Here is a 13,573-nt window from a genome sequence, read left to right as displayed (position 1 = left end):
ACCCTTTCTTTATTGTTTCACTTCTCTTAGTTAGTTTTATCCTAACAGATGTTAAGTCGTAAATCTGGATATTTTCCCTCATGTTTTAAAAGAAACCGGTTCATCCTGGTTTATGGATCAGGATCCAGCCTCAGGATGTTTTCTGCTTCTTGTTTTCACCATTTCACACATTTTTTGGTCCACCACATGATAATTAAAAGCACCCACAGCTCAGAGACGATAATCTGAATCTTGAATTTAAACTATGCTGCTACATTTTTTTTTTTTTAGTCAATTTGGCAGAAAAACCTGAAACACAGGAGAAAATAATGAATCAGGATTCTGGTGAAATGATTAAACGGAGTCGCCCTGAAACCCAAACACATCTTACTGAGTCTAGTTTTACAGATAACTGAGGTAATTTTTATTAAAAAATTTATATTTTTTCTTAAAAAAAAAAAACTGGAGAAAAAACTTTGGCTGAAAAAAGGACCTTTAGTTAAAATACCCTCATGTTTTTTTTTACATGGACACATATCTAACATGTTTCATGTAGGAAGTAATCGTTAATAATTCCCCTGTAACCAACTTTTATTGAATAATTCTCAGTTGTTTTGTTTCAACATTTTATCAAGTTGTTTATGAATTAATGGGAATCAAAAACTGGTTCCTGTTGAGAATCGATAAGAAATGTTTCAATCCATCAATATCGTTAGCCTTTGTGCTTAACGATTCCTCATCAATTCTTTACATTGTGCCGGAGCCGCCGGGCCTTACATCGACTAGTCTACTGCAGCTAGCTTAGCTTAGCAGTTAGCTAACGTTTCCCAAGAAAACTCTGATTCAGGATTTTCAGCTTGAAGTTTTCCTGAAGAACTGACTTCATAAAGAAATGTTCATCACTCTCTCTCAGGAGATTCATATTCAGCACATTCAACATAAATACCAAAATAGCACAAGCTTGATGCTAACGTATATGGGAAACTGCATTGATATGCTAGCAGTTAGCATACATCAGTATAACTTCAGCTAGATAGAATTTCAACTTTCATCACAGAAACATATCACATCAACTCTTTGTAAAAAATACTGAGAATTTCAAATGCTAAAAGCTAACAGGCTAATGAAAGGCTAATGGCTGACGGAAAGGTTCCAAACAACTTAAACTATTGCTATAACCACTTTGAGACACTAGATGGCCTACTTGAATTAATGATATATTCTAACACAGAACATCAACGTCACATTGTGTGAAATTTTTACCTGTTTCTGTTTAATTATGCCCAGAAATATCCAGACTCAGGGACCAGTTACATTTTATTCACTTACAGTATAAACTCAATGAAATGTTGTTGACACAGAAAACCTGTAAAGATACTTTTTGTACCAAGAAAATTCACAACAGTAATTGATAAGGGAATCAATAAAATATGATAAGCAGAATCGATCTTTTACTGAGTTTTCATCTCATTCCCAAAATAAATGACAGAGATTTATTTTTCCTCCCTTTACTAACTGTAATAATCTTCCATCGTTGCTACAAAAACTTTTGTTTTCATGTTTTTTTTGTAATATTGGTAAAATTGACTTTTTAAATGGTGTTTCTACTTATCACTCTTTCAAAAGAGTAAAGTCCAGCCCTGACGTTACGATAGAGACTGTAGATCTACTGTTTTCAGGTTTATTTGACACGCTTAAAGGAAAGTGTTCATACATGTTGTGTTTATCATCTGTTTTAGGTCACGTAGCACGTTCATGGCCTTAACCACAGAGAGATGGTGAGAGGTTTCACGGTAAGAAATTGTTCCCATTCTTTTGTAAACGACCCAAACAAACTTCTTTTAAGACCCGGGTGAAGAAACAAGGAGCCTAGCAACACAGTCTGTTCAAAGCAGCTCCTGTAGTTTCTCTGTGATTTGGCTCTCATACCTATTATCCCCCTCCACACACACACACACACACACACACACACACACACACACACACACACACACACACACACACACACACACACACACACACACACACACACACACACACACACACACACACACACACACACACACACACACACACCCACCCCAGGAGCAGGAGGCCCTCCCTCTAACCCCGGCCTGGGCAGATTTGTTCCTCTCTGACGGCTCCTCATCCGTCTCTTTGACAAAGCGCCTTCCAGACACGGCGGGTAATGAATGTAGGGAGCAGGACGGCGAGCAGGACGGCGAGCACTCCGTCATCGCTCCATGAGGCGTTTGCTCAGAGACGGCCTCCCTGTTGGTTTCATTCATCAGCACGTTTGTCTCTGCTGGGTCTGATCTCTGAGAGGAGAGGGGACGTCCACCAGGGAGACGTCTGCTTTAAAGCTCAGGTTAAAGCTACTGTGAGCTTTTTATTTAGATAAGAGTATCTCACTGTTTTAATACAGCAGGGTGGCTTCTTTTTATCAGAAAACACAACTAACATTAGTACAAGAAATAATCAAAGACATTAGATATTACTTTGGCCACAGGGGGCGCCAAAATCAACACAAACAGAGTTCCTCAGAGGAGCTTTAATTAAAAATGTAAGACTATGTTGGCAAAAAAATGTCACAATTTCAATTCTTAATCTATTTGATTATTTAACAATCCTGCAAAATGAGTGAAACTTCTGGATTAAAAAAAAAAAAACCTGTAAAAAGTTTGCAAAAATAAAGAAAAAAGTATGAAAATATTTGCAATAATTTTCAACACTTCTTTAATGAATTTACGAAATTGTACATGTGATGTCTTACTTCTTTTTTTAATTGAAATAAAAAAATTGCAAAATTTTAAAAAAAAATCAATTCAATTCAACTTTTTACCATTTAAAAAAAAATCAAAATTTATTTGAAATTTTAAAAAAATTGCACTGATTCTAAAATTTCAACAGCCGTACCAAATTTTCCAAAAAATGTTGTCATTTCAAAAATTTGCAAAAATTTCAAAAACTTTTGAAATGCAAAAGTTTATAATTCGTGATAAATTTGCAAATATGTAAAATATTAGCAAAAATGTTCAACACTTTTTTAATGAATTTATGAAATTGTACATGTGATGTCTGACTTTCTTTTTTTTTTTTCATTTTTTTAAATTGCAAAATAAAAAATGAAATTTAACTTCAATTTTTTAACATAAAAAAAATCGTTCAAATTTTTTTTGAAATCTTAAAAAAAATTGATTCTAAAATTTCAACAGTCATACCAAATTTTCAAAAGTTTTTGAGATTTCAAAAATTTTCAAAAACTTGCAAAAACTTTTGGAATGCAATATTTATAATTTGTGAAAAATTTGCAAAAATTTGTATACATTACAAAAAAGGTTGTAAAAATTTTGGCCAAAATTATGGCCAGAAAGTTTAATATATATATAATATATATATATATATATATATATATATATATATATATATATATATATATATATATATATATATATATATATATATATATATATATATATATATATATATATATATATATGTATGTATAAAATGCCAATATGCTGATAATCATCAGTCTATCCCTAGAAAATACTTGGATGATTTGGAATCAGTAGGTTTACTGACTGAATTTGCTTTATAGCTTAATTTTGTTTTTTTCCTTTTTTAAAATTCATTTTAAAGACACTTGATTGGTTAAAAGTGTAAAGGAGGTTATTGTTTCTCTAAAAAAATCACTGAGTAGACACATCTTGTATCTGTTTGGTATTGCAGTAATCCAAAATTAGATAAAAAATTATCAGGTACATTATTTTGTGATACTTAGAGGAAGTTACTGAATAGATTTTTTAATTTTTTACTTTTAATTGTTCTGGATCACATTTTTAGAGTGACCCTCCCCTCCCTGCTGAACACAGACCCTGGGAGTGAACCACTGTGGAGCAAACGATGAAAAACAGCGAGGTGTGAAGCAGTGTTGATGTTTTATTGACTGAGTCGATGAGACGGGACAAACATTACGTCCTCTGTTCGTATCAGGTTCACAACACAAGACTCATCTCTCTGTTTGTGATCTGAACATAAGTGATGAAAAATCTGTGCAGAGAAAATTAAGAAACATCTTTTTGTCTTTTTCCAGCAGCTGCTTTGCTTTGACTGGTCGTTACAGAGAGGAGCAGCTGGAGGAGAGCAGGAGTGTGTCTGTACCTCAGAAACAAAAACTTTAAACAACAAGCATGGATTTACAAAGCTCTCCATCTTAACCTGAGCGAATCTGTTCAAAACTTTATTAAACCAAACTTTTGTTCTCAATCCAGCAAAAACAGCCCGTTACATTCCCCCTTCCTCTATAATATGACATCTTATGACATATTTACAGTTTTTTATTAGAAAATATCTTCAAGCTTTGATCATTTTCTGATTTTATATTTGATTTGTTTCATAAAGACTCATCTTCCCTTAAAAACCCTCAGAAACCAGGAGTTACTGCATCGACAAACACAGAACGAACAAAAGAAGAAGAAGAGGAGCTGAGACACGTCAGCGGTCTTCATCCCCTCAACCCTGAACAGGACAATAAATTAGGTAAAACACTCTTCTTCACACGTTATTCACAACATTTACAGGAAATGTACAATCACACAGAAGAGAATAAAACATTTACATTATTGCACTCAAACATCAGCCTTCCTCCAACTGCTTCGTCTTCCTCGTCGTGTTCGCCTCCTGTCGGCGTGGAGCTCCTCCTCTCTGGAGTTTTTTCAGATTTAAAGACTAAATACGAGCACAGAGGCTGCCGCGACGCACAGCTTTAAAAACCTGACGTTCCTCTCACACGCTTTGAGCAATAAAAAACGAACTAAAAAGCAAACTGCTCGTGTTGATCGTGTCATGAAGGCAGAAGATTAAAAGGCAGAGAGAAAGGAAACGCAGGACGAAGGCAGAAAGAAGAGAAACGAGGAGCTTCCTGAGCTCAAAGGAGAAATGAAGCAAGGAGTGAGAGCTGGAAAACACTTTGAAATGATCTGAAATCACCGATCACTGTGTTTGAGGTTTTATCCAATCAGAAGCGACGACCAGAAATACCCAGCGGCATCTCTGTTTCTTTGAAGCTGAATCGATTATAGCAAAATATATCATCTTGGTTCAGTAGTCATAGCTTAGATTTTACATTTTTAACTCTTTACGTTTATTTGGTTTGGGATAAAAATCTCTCATCAGTCTTTAATTTTGTTTTCTCCGTTTAAAGATTTTTTAGAGATCTGTCGACTTGATCGTCTCAGTCATTAAACACCCACAGCTCCACCAAAGCAACACAAACAAACTATGAAGCTGGATCCTGTGTGAATGCTAACTGCTGTGCGTTTGATCTAAAACTACTGTTAGTTACACGTTTACGTCAGAGTCTTGTTTTGTTCCCCAGGCTGTCGTTAAAAACACGCCCTCCTCTCGTCCTCCGCAGTCACAGGACGAGAGGGTAAAAATGGCACATGGTCCACCGTTACACGTCTGTGGTCTACCAGTGTCTGGAGTCCACCAGCTCAGGTCTCAAACTGAGTTTTTTTAGCGTCTCGTACCCGACCACCATGACGATGGCGGTGGGAGTGGAGGAAATGATGCGAGCGGACAGTCCTTTGGTCATTCCCCAGACGCCCTCCTCTTTGATCAGCTGCCTGAACGTCTCGATGACTGAACTCCTCCCCTCCACCTGGACAGGAGAAAGATACAGAAAAACACACAATCAGGAGTCTGCAAACTTTACCTTCATAGGAGCCATTTTCCCTCAGCTCCGCTGGATTAAAGTCATTCAGGAGCCACAAAATCTACTTTATCCTCACCATTAAGACAAGAAAGTGTATAAAATTCTATTGAGTTTTAATATCTAGTGAATAATAATCTAAACAAGAAGTTTTTTTCAAATGTAATAAACTGTACATGTGATGTCTTAGTTTTTCATTAGTAATACATTTGCATAATGAAAAATGAACTTGTCAAAGGAAAAAAAAAAAAAATATTTGCAAAAATTTTCAACATTTTTTAATGAATTAATGAAATTTTGCATGTGATGCCATACTTCTATTTTGTAAATGAAATTTTAAAAATTTTGCAAAATAATTAAAAAATTTAAATTGTATTTTTTTAACAATTGAAAAAAATTTCCAAAAATGTTCAAAAGTTTTTTTGAAATCTTTAAAGAAATTGCACAGATTTTTAAAACTTTAGGAGCTGTGCAAAATTTTCAAAAAATGTTGAGATTTAAAAGATTGCAAAAATTCAAAAACTTTTGAAATGCAAAAGTTTTTTATTAGTAATAAATTTGCTTAAATTACACTTGTATAAAGTTTGCAAAAATTGAAAAAAAAAAGATATTTAAAATATTTGCAAAAAATGGCAACATTTTTTAATGAATTTATGAAATTTTGTATGAGATGTCATACTTTTATTTTATAAATGAAATTTTAAAATTTTGCAAAATAATAATAAAAAAAATATTATTTTTTTGCATTTGAAAAAATTTCCAAAAATGTTCAAAATTTTTTGGGAAATCTTAAAAATATTGCACAGATTCCTAAACTTTAAGAGCCATGCAAAAGTTTAAAAAAATGTTGAGATTTAAAAGATGGCAAAAATTTTTAAACTTTTGAAATTCTAAAGTTTATTATTTGTAATAAATTTGCAAAAATGTAAAATAATTGCTGAAAATGTGAAACAATTAAATAGATTTAAAAAATGAAATTTTTAAAAATTTTGCCAGAAAGTTTAAAAATTTAAAATGTTGTAAAAAAAATGCAAAAATCTTCAAAAACTTGAAAAAAATGGAAAGAATACTTGAATTTGAAAGCATAAATATATTGATAATCTTTTGATCAACTTACATTGATAAACACAAATTGAGGATGATTTCATTAAGTGTCTATGTCTTTCATTATCAATCCACCCCTTAAGAATTTTTTTTTGATTCAAATAAAGTTTAATTATATATTATATGAAGATACAATAATTTATTTGAAGCTACAAGGAGCTACTGCAAAGAATTTAAAGAGCTGCAGGTTGCTGCCTTAAACCGAGACCTAACTACTATTTAATTTGATCTTATCTTCAAACCTTAAGCTCAAACATTAGATAATGAAGTAAAATCTTTTAAAATTGAACTTAATTGGGTTTTGAATTGCTCCACACAGCATCCTCTGTAGCTTTTAGATGCTCTGTAAGTGACGGTCACCTGTACTCGTGCTCTGACCACGTCCATGGGGTTGGTGACAGTCGAGGCAGTGGCAGCAGCCAGAGGTCCGGCTGTGGCTTGCAGGATGAGATGAGGGCAGTCGCTGGGAGCCAGGTTGGAGAGCTGCTCTGTGGAGCGAAACAGAAACAGGTATCAGGTCAACCACAGGGCACAGATCGAGAGAGGAACAGATAAGGCGTTAAATCTGTGATGGATCCAGACACTCACCAGCATAGAAATGATAGAAAGGCCACCACACAGCGCTGTTTGGGATGTAGGTCAGTAAAGACGCCACGTATCCCCGGTAGAAGCCCCTGAAACCATCTGCAGCAAAAATCTGCGTCATAATGTTCCTGGTCTGTCCAAACACTTTTTTTTGTTTTCCTTTCTCGGGGTTGGAGCTGAGTCTGAAGCGGCTGAGGTGCTCGCCCTGACCCTGCATCATCAGCTGCTGAGACACAACGTCTATGGGGACAGTGATGCTCTGAGCCACCAGCGAGGCCGAGCCCCCCGCCACCAGAGACTTCACCGTGTTGTCAGTGGAGTACTGGGAGACGTACTTCCTCACCAGCTCGTAGGTGGTGATGTACGCTTGTCCTGAGATCAGCGTGAAGGTGTTGACCATGAAGCCGCGGTAAAGTCCTCGGACGCCCTCCGCACGGAGGATCTTGAAGAAGGCGTCGAATGTGCCGCTGTAGAGAGATTTGCCGCGCTGCACCTGCAGCCGCGTGCGAATGAGCGTGGCTGGGTAGACGGTGGCCCGAATGGTCATGGTCATGAACACCCCGAAGGAGTAGAACTTCCTTTTGTCCAGGTCCTCCCACTCGATGATCTGGATGTTCCTTTTCTCGTGCATCCTGCCAGCTGGAGATGCGCCGTCATCAGAGTGACGCCTGCCTGAGAGCAGAGACAACACAGAGCTGATGTAGACAGAGTTTATCTTAAAGTTCAGTGTTAACGTCAGACGCTTTGACACTGAAACAAAACTGAGAGAACATCTTTCAACAGAGATTTTGTGACCTCCTTACTGGTTTTACTGATCTCTGACTACATTTGATTTTATTTCCTTTATAAATGTAAGTTCTTTTTGATTCCGTGACCTGTCTGTTTTATATGCTGCCCTTGTTACTTAACCTAGATACTACAGAAGAAACTACTGAGCAACAAGAGGAGCGAGCGTGTTGAGTAACATGACTGAAACAGACGACAGAAGAACCTGTTTTAACAGACCTCCCACTGAGAGGGAGATATGTAAATACCAAGACGGCAGGTATAGGAGGTATAGGAGGTAAGGCAAGTTTATTTATAGAGCACTATTCATACTAAGAGCTAGAGGTGTGGAAAAAAATATTGATATTTTTGCAAAATAAAAATTCATATTTCAGCTGAGTTGGAAGTAAGATACAACTCTTTTACTTCCACTGCAGTATATGGCCCAGAAGAGCTCCTCCACTGTATGTTGACCAGAAACGGTATAATTAATATCATCTTAAAGTATATTTAAAATGGGTAAGCAAGTCAGACTCTTATCCTCTTTTAAAGACACATTTTTATAGATGTGCTTTCATTGGAGATTTTAGCTGAGCGTGTTTTAATCCTCAAAATGCTGCTTTTATTTTATTTTTATTATTTTAAATCCTTTTATATTTTTTTTATCCTTTGTTGTTTTAATTGTTTTAATCCTTAATGTTTTTATTTTTACAGATGTTTTCCTTTCTTCAATTGGTGGTGGTTTTATATATTTTTGTATTTTTCTCACATTTCTCTTTTATCTCTCTTTCACTTCTTCTCTTCTTATTTTTTACTGGTTACTTTTATGATGTAAAGCACTTTGTAACTTTGTTTTGAAAAGTGCTATATAAATTAAGTTTATTACTATAGTATGCTTCAGACACCAATGTTTTCTTTGGTGCTTTTAATTTTCAGTAATATTTTGACTTACATCAACATCATCTCTATTTTTTTCTCCGTTAACCATGTAGAATATCACAATATTTAAAAATATTGTGATATTAAGGAATATCCTGATACTATCGTGACCCTAGTGTTGTGATGCGCACAGTATCAAGAGGTTTTTGCCAATACTCAGCCCTACTAAGAGCAATTCAGCAGAGTGAAAAACAATAACACTGATAGCATTAAAAGAAACAAATACAATTCTAATGAGACGACGATCAGAAAATTTTCAAAGTGAATTTAGTTAGCAATGTCATTAATCTCAGTTTTAAAAAAAATCTTATTCTTAGGACAGTATGTAGACCAGCCCTTTATGTTTTCAGGATCCTGGAGGGTTCAAATGTCACAAACATGTCAGAGCTGTATTCTGGTGCTGAGTCACAGAGAACTTACAGAACTGTGTCAGAAAGATTAAACTATATATATTTATATTATATAAACTGTTGTTATTAACACAGACTATAATTTAACCTCTCTTTGATCAGTGGCATTTAACCCCTGTTATCTGAGCGGGACAGTTCAAAGGTCGTGGCTGTCCGAGGAGGACTAGTGTCATTGATCCAAAGCTTGAGGAAGGATTGCAGCTAATGTCAGTTTGTGTTTTAACCATGTCCTTCACATTCCTAATGATCTTATAAAATTAGCTCCACATCTTTGGTTCACAGCAGTGGTTTGTGTCCCAGAGGCCGCCAGAGGACACCGTGATCTCAAAGCGACGTGGAACCAAATATTAATCACCAAAACCAGTCACATTCTGGTTAAACACAGTCATAAAACCCACTAAAGTAAGTATAACCATAAGGAGACTCGGTTTAAATATTACAACATGAAGAAAATCACTTGATTGAGGATGGTTCTGCTCAGGGTTGTGTTAGCTGACTGTTAGCATCGGTATAATAATCAAACACTCACCTCTTCGGACAGATTAATATGTAACACTCATTTCCGTTGCGTTGATCTGTCTTCAAACTCCCGTCCTCAGCTCATTAATACATTTGGAGTGTTGTCCTTCAATGACTTACAGCTCATTCAGTTATTGAGACTTCAGAATTAGCTCCTGATGAGCTAGCCAGCTAGCTGTGAAACTCCTTCCTGTTCCCATTCAAACGCCATGCTGCTGAAACAACCAATCACAGGAGAGCACGTTCTTCTTCTTTGATTGAATTATTTTACAGCAGTAGCCGGTGGTTAAATGACCGCCATCCCAAGGGCGGGAACAACGCCTCTTATCTCCAAAGGTAAGGTGAATTCTTGAATATTTAGAGCGGTTTTCATATAATATTGTATTTTTGTCCAATTTGCGTCAAAAAACTTGACACTGGTCGAAGGCACCTGAAAATCCACCCGTTCCCATTGTGTGGGCTCACACAACGGTCCTCCGAGAGAAAGGTGGCGCTGCTGAGCGCTTACTACACATGCACAGAACCCCGGTGTGTTGAGGAAGCATCAAACTGAAAGTGCTGAACATCTCCGCTTGTGGAAAAAGTGAGTAAAATAAGACCATTTAACGTTGAATAATTAGCTGATATTTTAATTTAAGCAATAATATCATGTAAAACAGCACAATGTGTGAGTACATGTTAAGTTTAATGAGACAATCCAGAGATGTTGCCTCATTGTGAGCTAGTTAGCATGCTAAAAAACTAGCTCGCTCATATATTGCAGATTCATTCTGCTGCTAGCTGTCATGCACTGAAGCACTGAGACTTTAACTTTCTGAACGGATTATGTTATTTTGAAGAGTTAATGGGGTCATGAAGTGTTTTTAACAGTTTATAGTGATTTCTTTCGATGAATACTTTTTAGTCAATACTTTCGTGTACTACAAATTAAAGCTAAGACCTTTGCAAACGCTTTCTTCTCACAGTTTCATTTCTACTGCCTGACATATTTACAACTGTTTTGCTTTACAGGACAGTCTTGAGGGCCTAAAAAATGGTATGTGCTTTTAATATGTGATTTTTTTAATATGTGCTTTTTATAAGTCTTGTCATTGTTTATACAAACCTTGTATCTTTTGTTGTCCAGTCTCGAAGATATGATTCCCGAACAACAATATTCTCTCCTGAGGGTAGGTCCCAAGTCTTATGGACTATTTGTTAATTTTACTTCGAGAAATGATCAAATACAAGATGCTACACGCAAATCTCTGGTTATTGCATTATATTATTGTGAAAAATGCTAAAACTGTTTTACAATGTTTTTGCTTTTTTTTAGTATCATGATGATTCTGCATTTTATTTTATTTTTTGCTTAAGATGCTACAACTTGAAATGTACTTTAAAGTTTCATAGCATGTAATGTGATTTTCCAGGGGGTTTTGGATGCAAGAAGTGCATTGTATAAAGTTTAGACCCTGTTTCTGCCCTATTTTAGTAGCAGTGGTCTGCTTAAAAAAATAGACTCATTTATATTTTCATTTTCTAGACCCTGGCTTACAATAACTTGCTCAGCTGCTCTACTTCACTTCCCTTCTTTACTTAACCAGGTTATTAAAGTCAGATATTAAACTCCTTGCTAAGTATGGTATATTGATGTAAAATCTGTTGTTGTATTTTCCAGGACGTCTGTATCAGGTGGAGTATGCGATGGAAGCCATTGGTCACGCTGGAACATGTCTGGGGATCCTGGCTAATGACGGCGTGCTGCTAGCAGCAGAGAGACGCAACATTCACAAACTTCTTGATGAAGTTTTCTTCTCTGAGAAAATCTACAAACTCAACGAGTAAGTAAAGTGAACAGAGGAAGTTTTTCTCCTTCAGTAACTGGATCATTTTGATCCCACAGGCTGTCAAAATACTCATTTTATTATTGTGTGAATATCCTTTTCAGTGACTTGGCGTGCAGTGTTGCTGGGATCACATCAGATGCTAACGTACTGACAAACGAGCTACGGCTAATCGCACAGAGGTGAGTTCCAGAGGAAAGTTTCCAGCCTGTATGATTAATTAGTCCTGTCCCAATTGTTAGCTTACAAAATGTGTCTTCAGGTTTTTATTGCAGTACCAGGAACCGATACCCTGTGAGCAGCTGGTGACAGCTCTGTGTGATATCAAACAGGCATACACACAGTTTGGAGGTAAGACGTGTCTGTTATTATCTCAAATCAATCATCAGCATTGATGTGAGTCTTCTCTTTGAGTTTTTTTTATTTTTTTATTTTCTAACAGCTCTTGTGTTTTTTTTTTAAACAGGTAAGAGACCGTTTGGTGTGTCTCTGCTCTACATGGGCTGGGACAAACACTATGGCTTCCAGTTGTACCAGAGTGACCCCAGTGGCAACTACGGAGGCTGGAAGGCAACCTGTATTGGCAACAACAGTGCTGTGAGTCAAAGTGATATTTGTCCTAAATATCTGAAATACATTTTATTTTCTTTTTGTGTGAAGATTAATTTATTTTTTATTTTTTATATCTTTAAAGCCTCTTTTTTATTTGATCTGTTTGGACTGTACCTTTTTGTATGTTTCCTGTAGACCATGACACATGTAGATAGTGTTGGTCTGATACAGAATTTCAGATCCCAAAATTTTCAGTGAGAATTAGAGGTTACAACAGTAAATAGATGCTCAAACATATATTTTTCAGTGGTTAATGTGTTGATTTCTTTGGTCTCAGGCTGCAGTGTCCATGTTGAAGCAGGACTACAAAGAGGGAGAAATGACTCTGTCCTCTGCTCTGGCTTTGGCCATCAAAGTTCTCAACAAAACCATGGATGTCAGCAAGCTGTCAGCAGAGAAAGGTGAGCTCTAAAAGCTTTCTGATTTATGTTTTTATCATATTAAAATTTGGATGTATGAGTCTTCTTTTTTTACTGCGCCTTTTTTGCACTTTAACAAAGTTTTGCATTACATTAACTGTTTCAGTGGAGATTGCTACCCTGACACGGGAAGAGGGGAAAACAAAAATCAAAGTGTTGAAACAGAAAGAAGTTGAGGAGCTCATCAAGAAGCACGAGGCGGAGGAAGCCAAAGCTGAAAAAGAAAAGAAGGAGAAGGAGCAGAGGGAGAAGGACAAATGAGCAAAATGACTCAATGTGTCCGTCATGTCACCAAATCCTGTGTTGCTTTGTATTTTACATTAAAAGGTTGAAATGAAATCAACATGTTGTTGTTGTTGTGACTTTGTTGAAACAAAATGGTGAAAAAAAGCTTTTGTAGGAACTAAAAACTTTGGTGGACAAAAAAGTTAAATTCAGAAACAATAAATAAATTGTAATGTCAGATATAAACTGTATGAGACATTACAAAGTCGAAAACTCAAAAACAGCTCAAACTGTTTCAGCCTTTATTGGTTGAAAAGCTGTTTTAAAGTTTCTGCCTGGGCTTTGTGTATTTGAGTTGTAGTTTTGCTTGTCACCACACGGTGTCAGTATTACTCCAGCAAGACAACTTTACAACATCTATTATGATTTGTACTGTACGTTTGTTAGAAATAGTGAGGCTGTTTCTTCACTTGT

At 36.0% G+C, this 13,573-nt stretch overlaps 2 protein-coding genes across 2 annotated transcripts; one reads left to right on the top strand and one right to left on the bottom strand.

Annotated features, from left to right (window-relative positions):
• Positions 1 to 4,310: 4,310 nt before the first annotated feature.
• slc25a44b (solute carrier family 25 member 44b) lies at positions 4,311 to 10,352 on the bottom strand. Its single transcript, XM_074666597.1, has 4 exons — positions 10,028 to 10,352; positions 7,388 to 8,056; positions 7,160 to 7,287; positions 4,311 to 5,644 (listed from the first exon to the last, which is right to left on the bottom strand). Exons 2-4 carry the CDS (start codon positions 8,013 to 8,015, stop codon positions 5,453 to 5,455), a joined length of 948 nt encoding a protein of 315 aa, XP_074522698.1. The 5' UTR covers positions 8,016 to 8,056; positions 10,028 to 10,352; the 3' UTR covers positions 4,311 to 5,452.
• Positions 10,353 to 10,520: 168 nt separating this feature from the next.
• LOC141787896 (proteasome subunit alpha type-4-like) lies at positions 10,521 to 13,211 on the top strand. The gene is made up of 9 exons (XM_074666599.1): positions 10,521 to 10,600; positions 11,029 to 11,053; positions 11,144 to 11,186; positions 11,678 to 11,840; positions 11,948 to 12,025; positions 12,106 to 12,194; positions 12,310 to 12,440; positions 12,733 to 12,856; positions 12,981 to 13,211. The coding sequence occupies exons 2-9, from the start codon at positions 11,051 to 11,053 to the stop codon at positions 13,133 to 13,135; spliced, it is 786 nt and encodes a 261-aa protein (XP_074522700.1). The 5' UTR covers positions 10,521 to 10,600; positions 11,029 to 11,050; the 3' UTR covers positions 13,136 to 13,211.
• The last annotated feature ends 362 nt before the right edge of the window (positions 13,212 to 13,573 follow it).

This window comes from Halichoeres trimaculatus, unplaced genomic scaffold, assembly GCF_033239565.1.
Source record: "Halichoeres trimaculatus isolate MK-OKI-2021-1 unplaced genomic scaffold, fHalTri1.1 fHalTri1_scaffold_3, whole genome shotgun sequence".
Classification (NCBI taxonomy): domain Eukaryota; kingdom Metazoa; phylum Chordata; class Actinopteri; order Labriformes; family Labridae; genus Halichoeres; species Halichoeres trimaculatus.
Note: the sequence above shows the minus strand (reverse complement) of the source record. Positions and strands in the feature narration are given on the sequence as shown.

Coding starts and splice junctions, on each gene's coding strand:
- LOC141787896 (XM_074666599.1), top strand. Junction 12,195..12,309: donor GGCATACACACAGTTTGGAG/GTAAGACGTGTC, acceptor TTTTTTAAACAG/GTAAGAGACCGTTTGGTGTG. Junction 12,441..12,732: donor GTATTGGCAACAACAGTGCT/GTGAGTCAAAGT, acceptor CTTTGGTCTCAG/GCTGCAGTGTCCATGTTGAA.
- slc25a44b (XM_074666597.1), bottom strand. CDS start 8,015: ATGCACGAGAAAAGGAACATCCAGATCATCGAGTGGGAGGACCTGGAC. Junction 7,288..7,387: donor TTTCTATCATTTCTATGCTG/GTGAGTGTCTGG, acceptor TTCGCTCCACAG/AGCAGCTCTCCAACCTGGCT. Junction 5,645..7,159: donor TGGTCAGAGCACGAGTACAG/GTGACCGTCACT, acceptor TCTCCTGTCCAG/GTGGAGGGGAGGAGTTCAGT.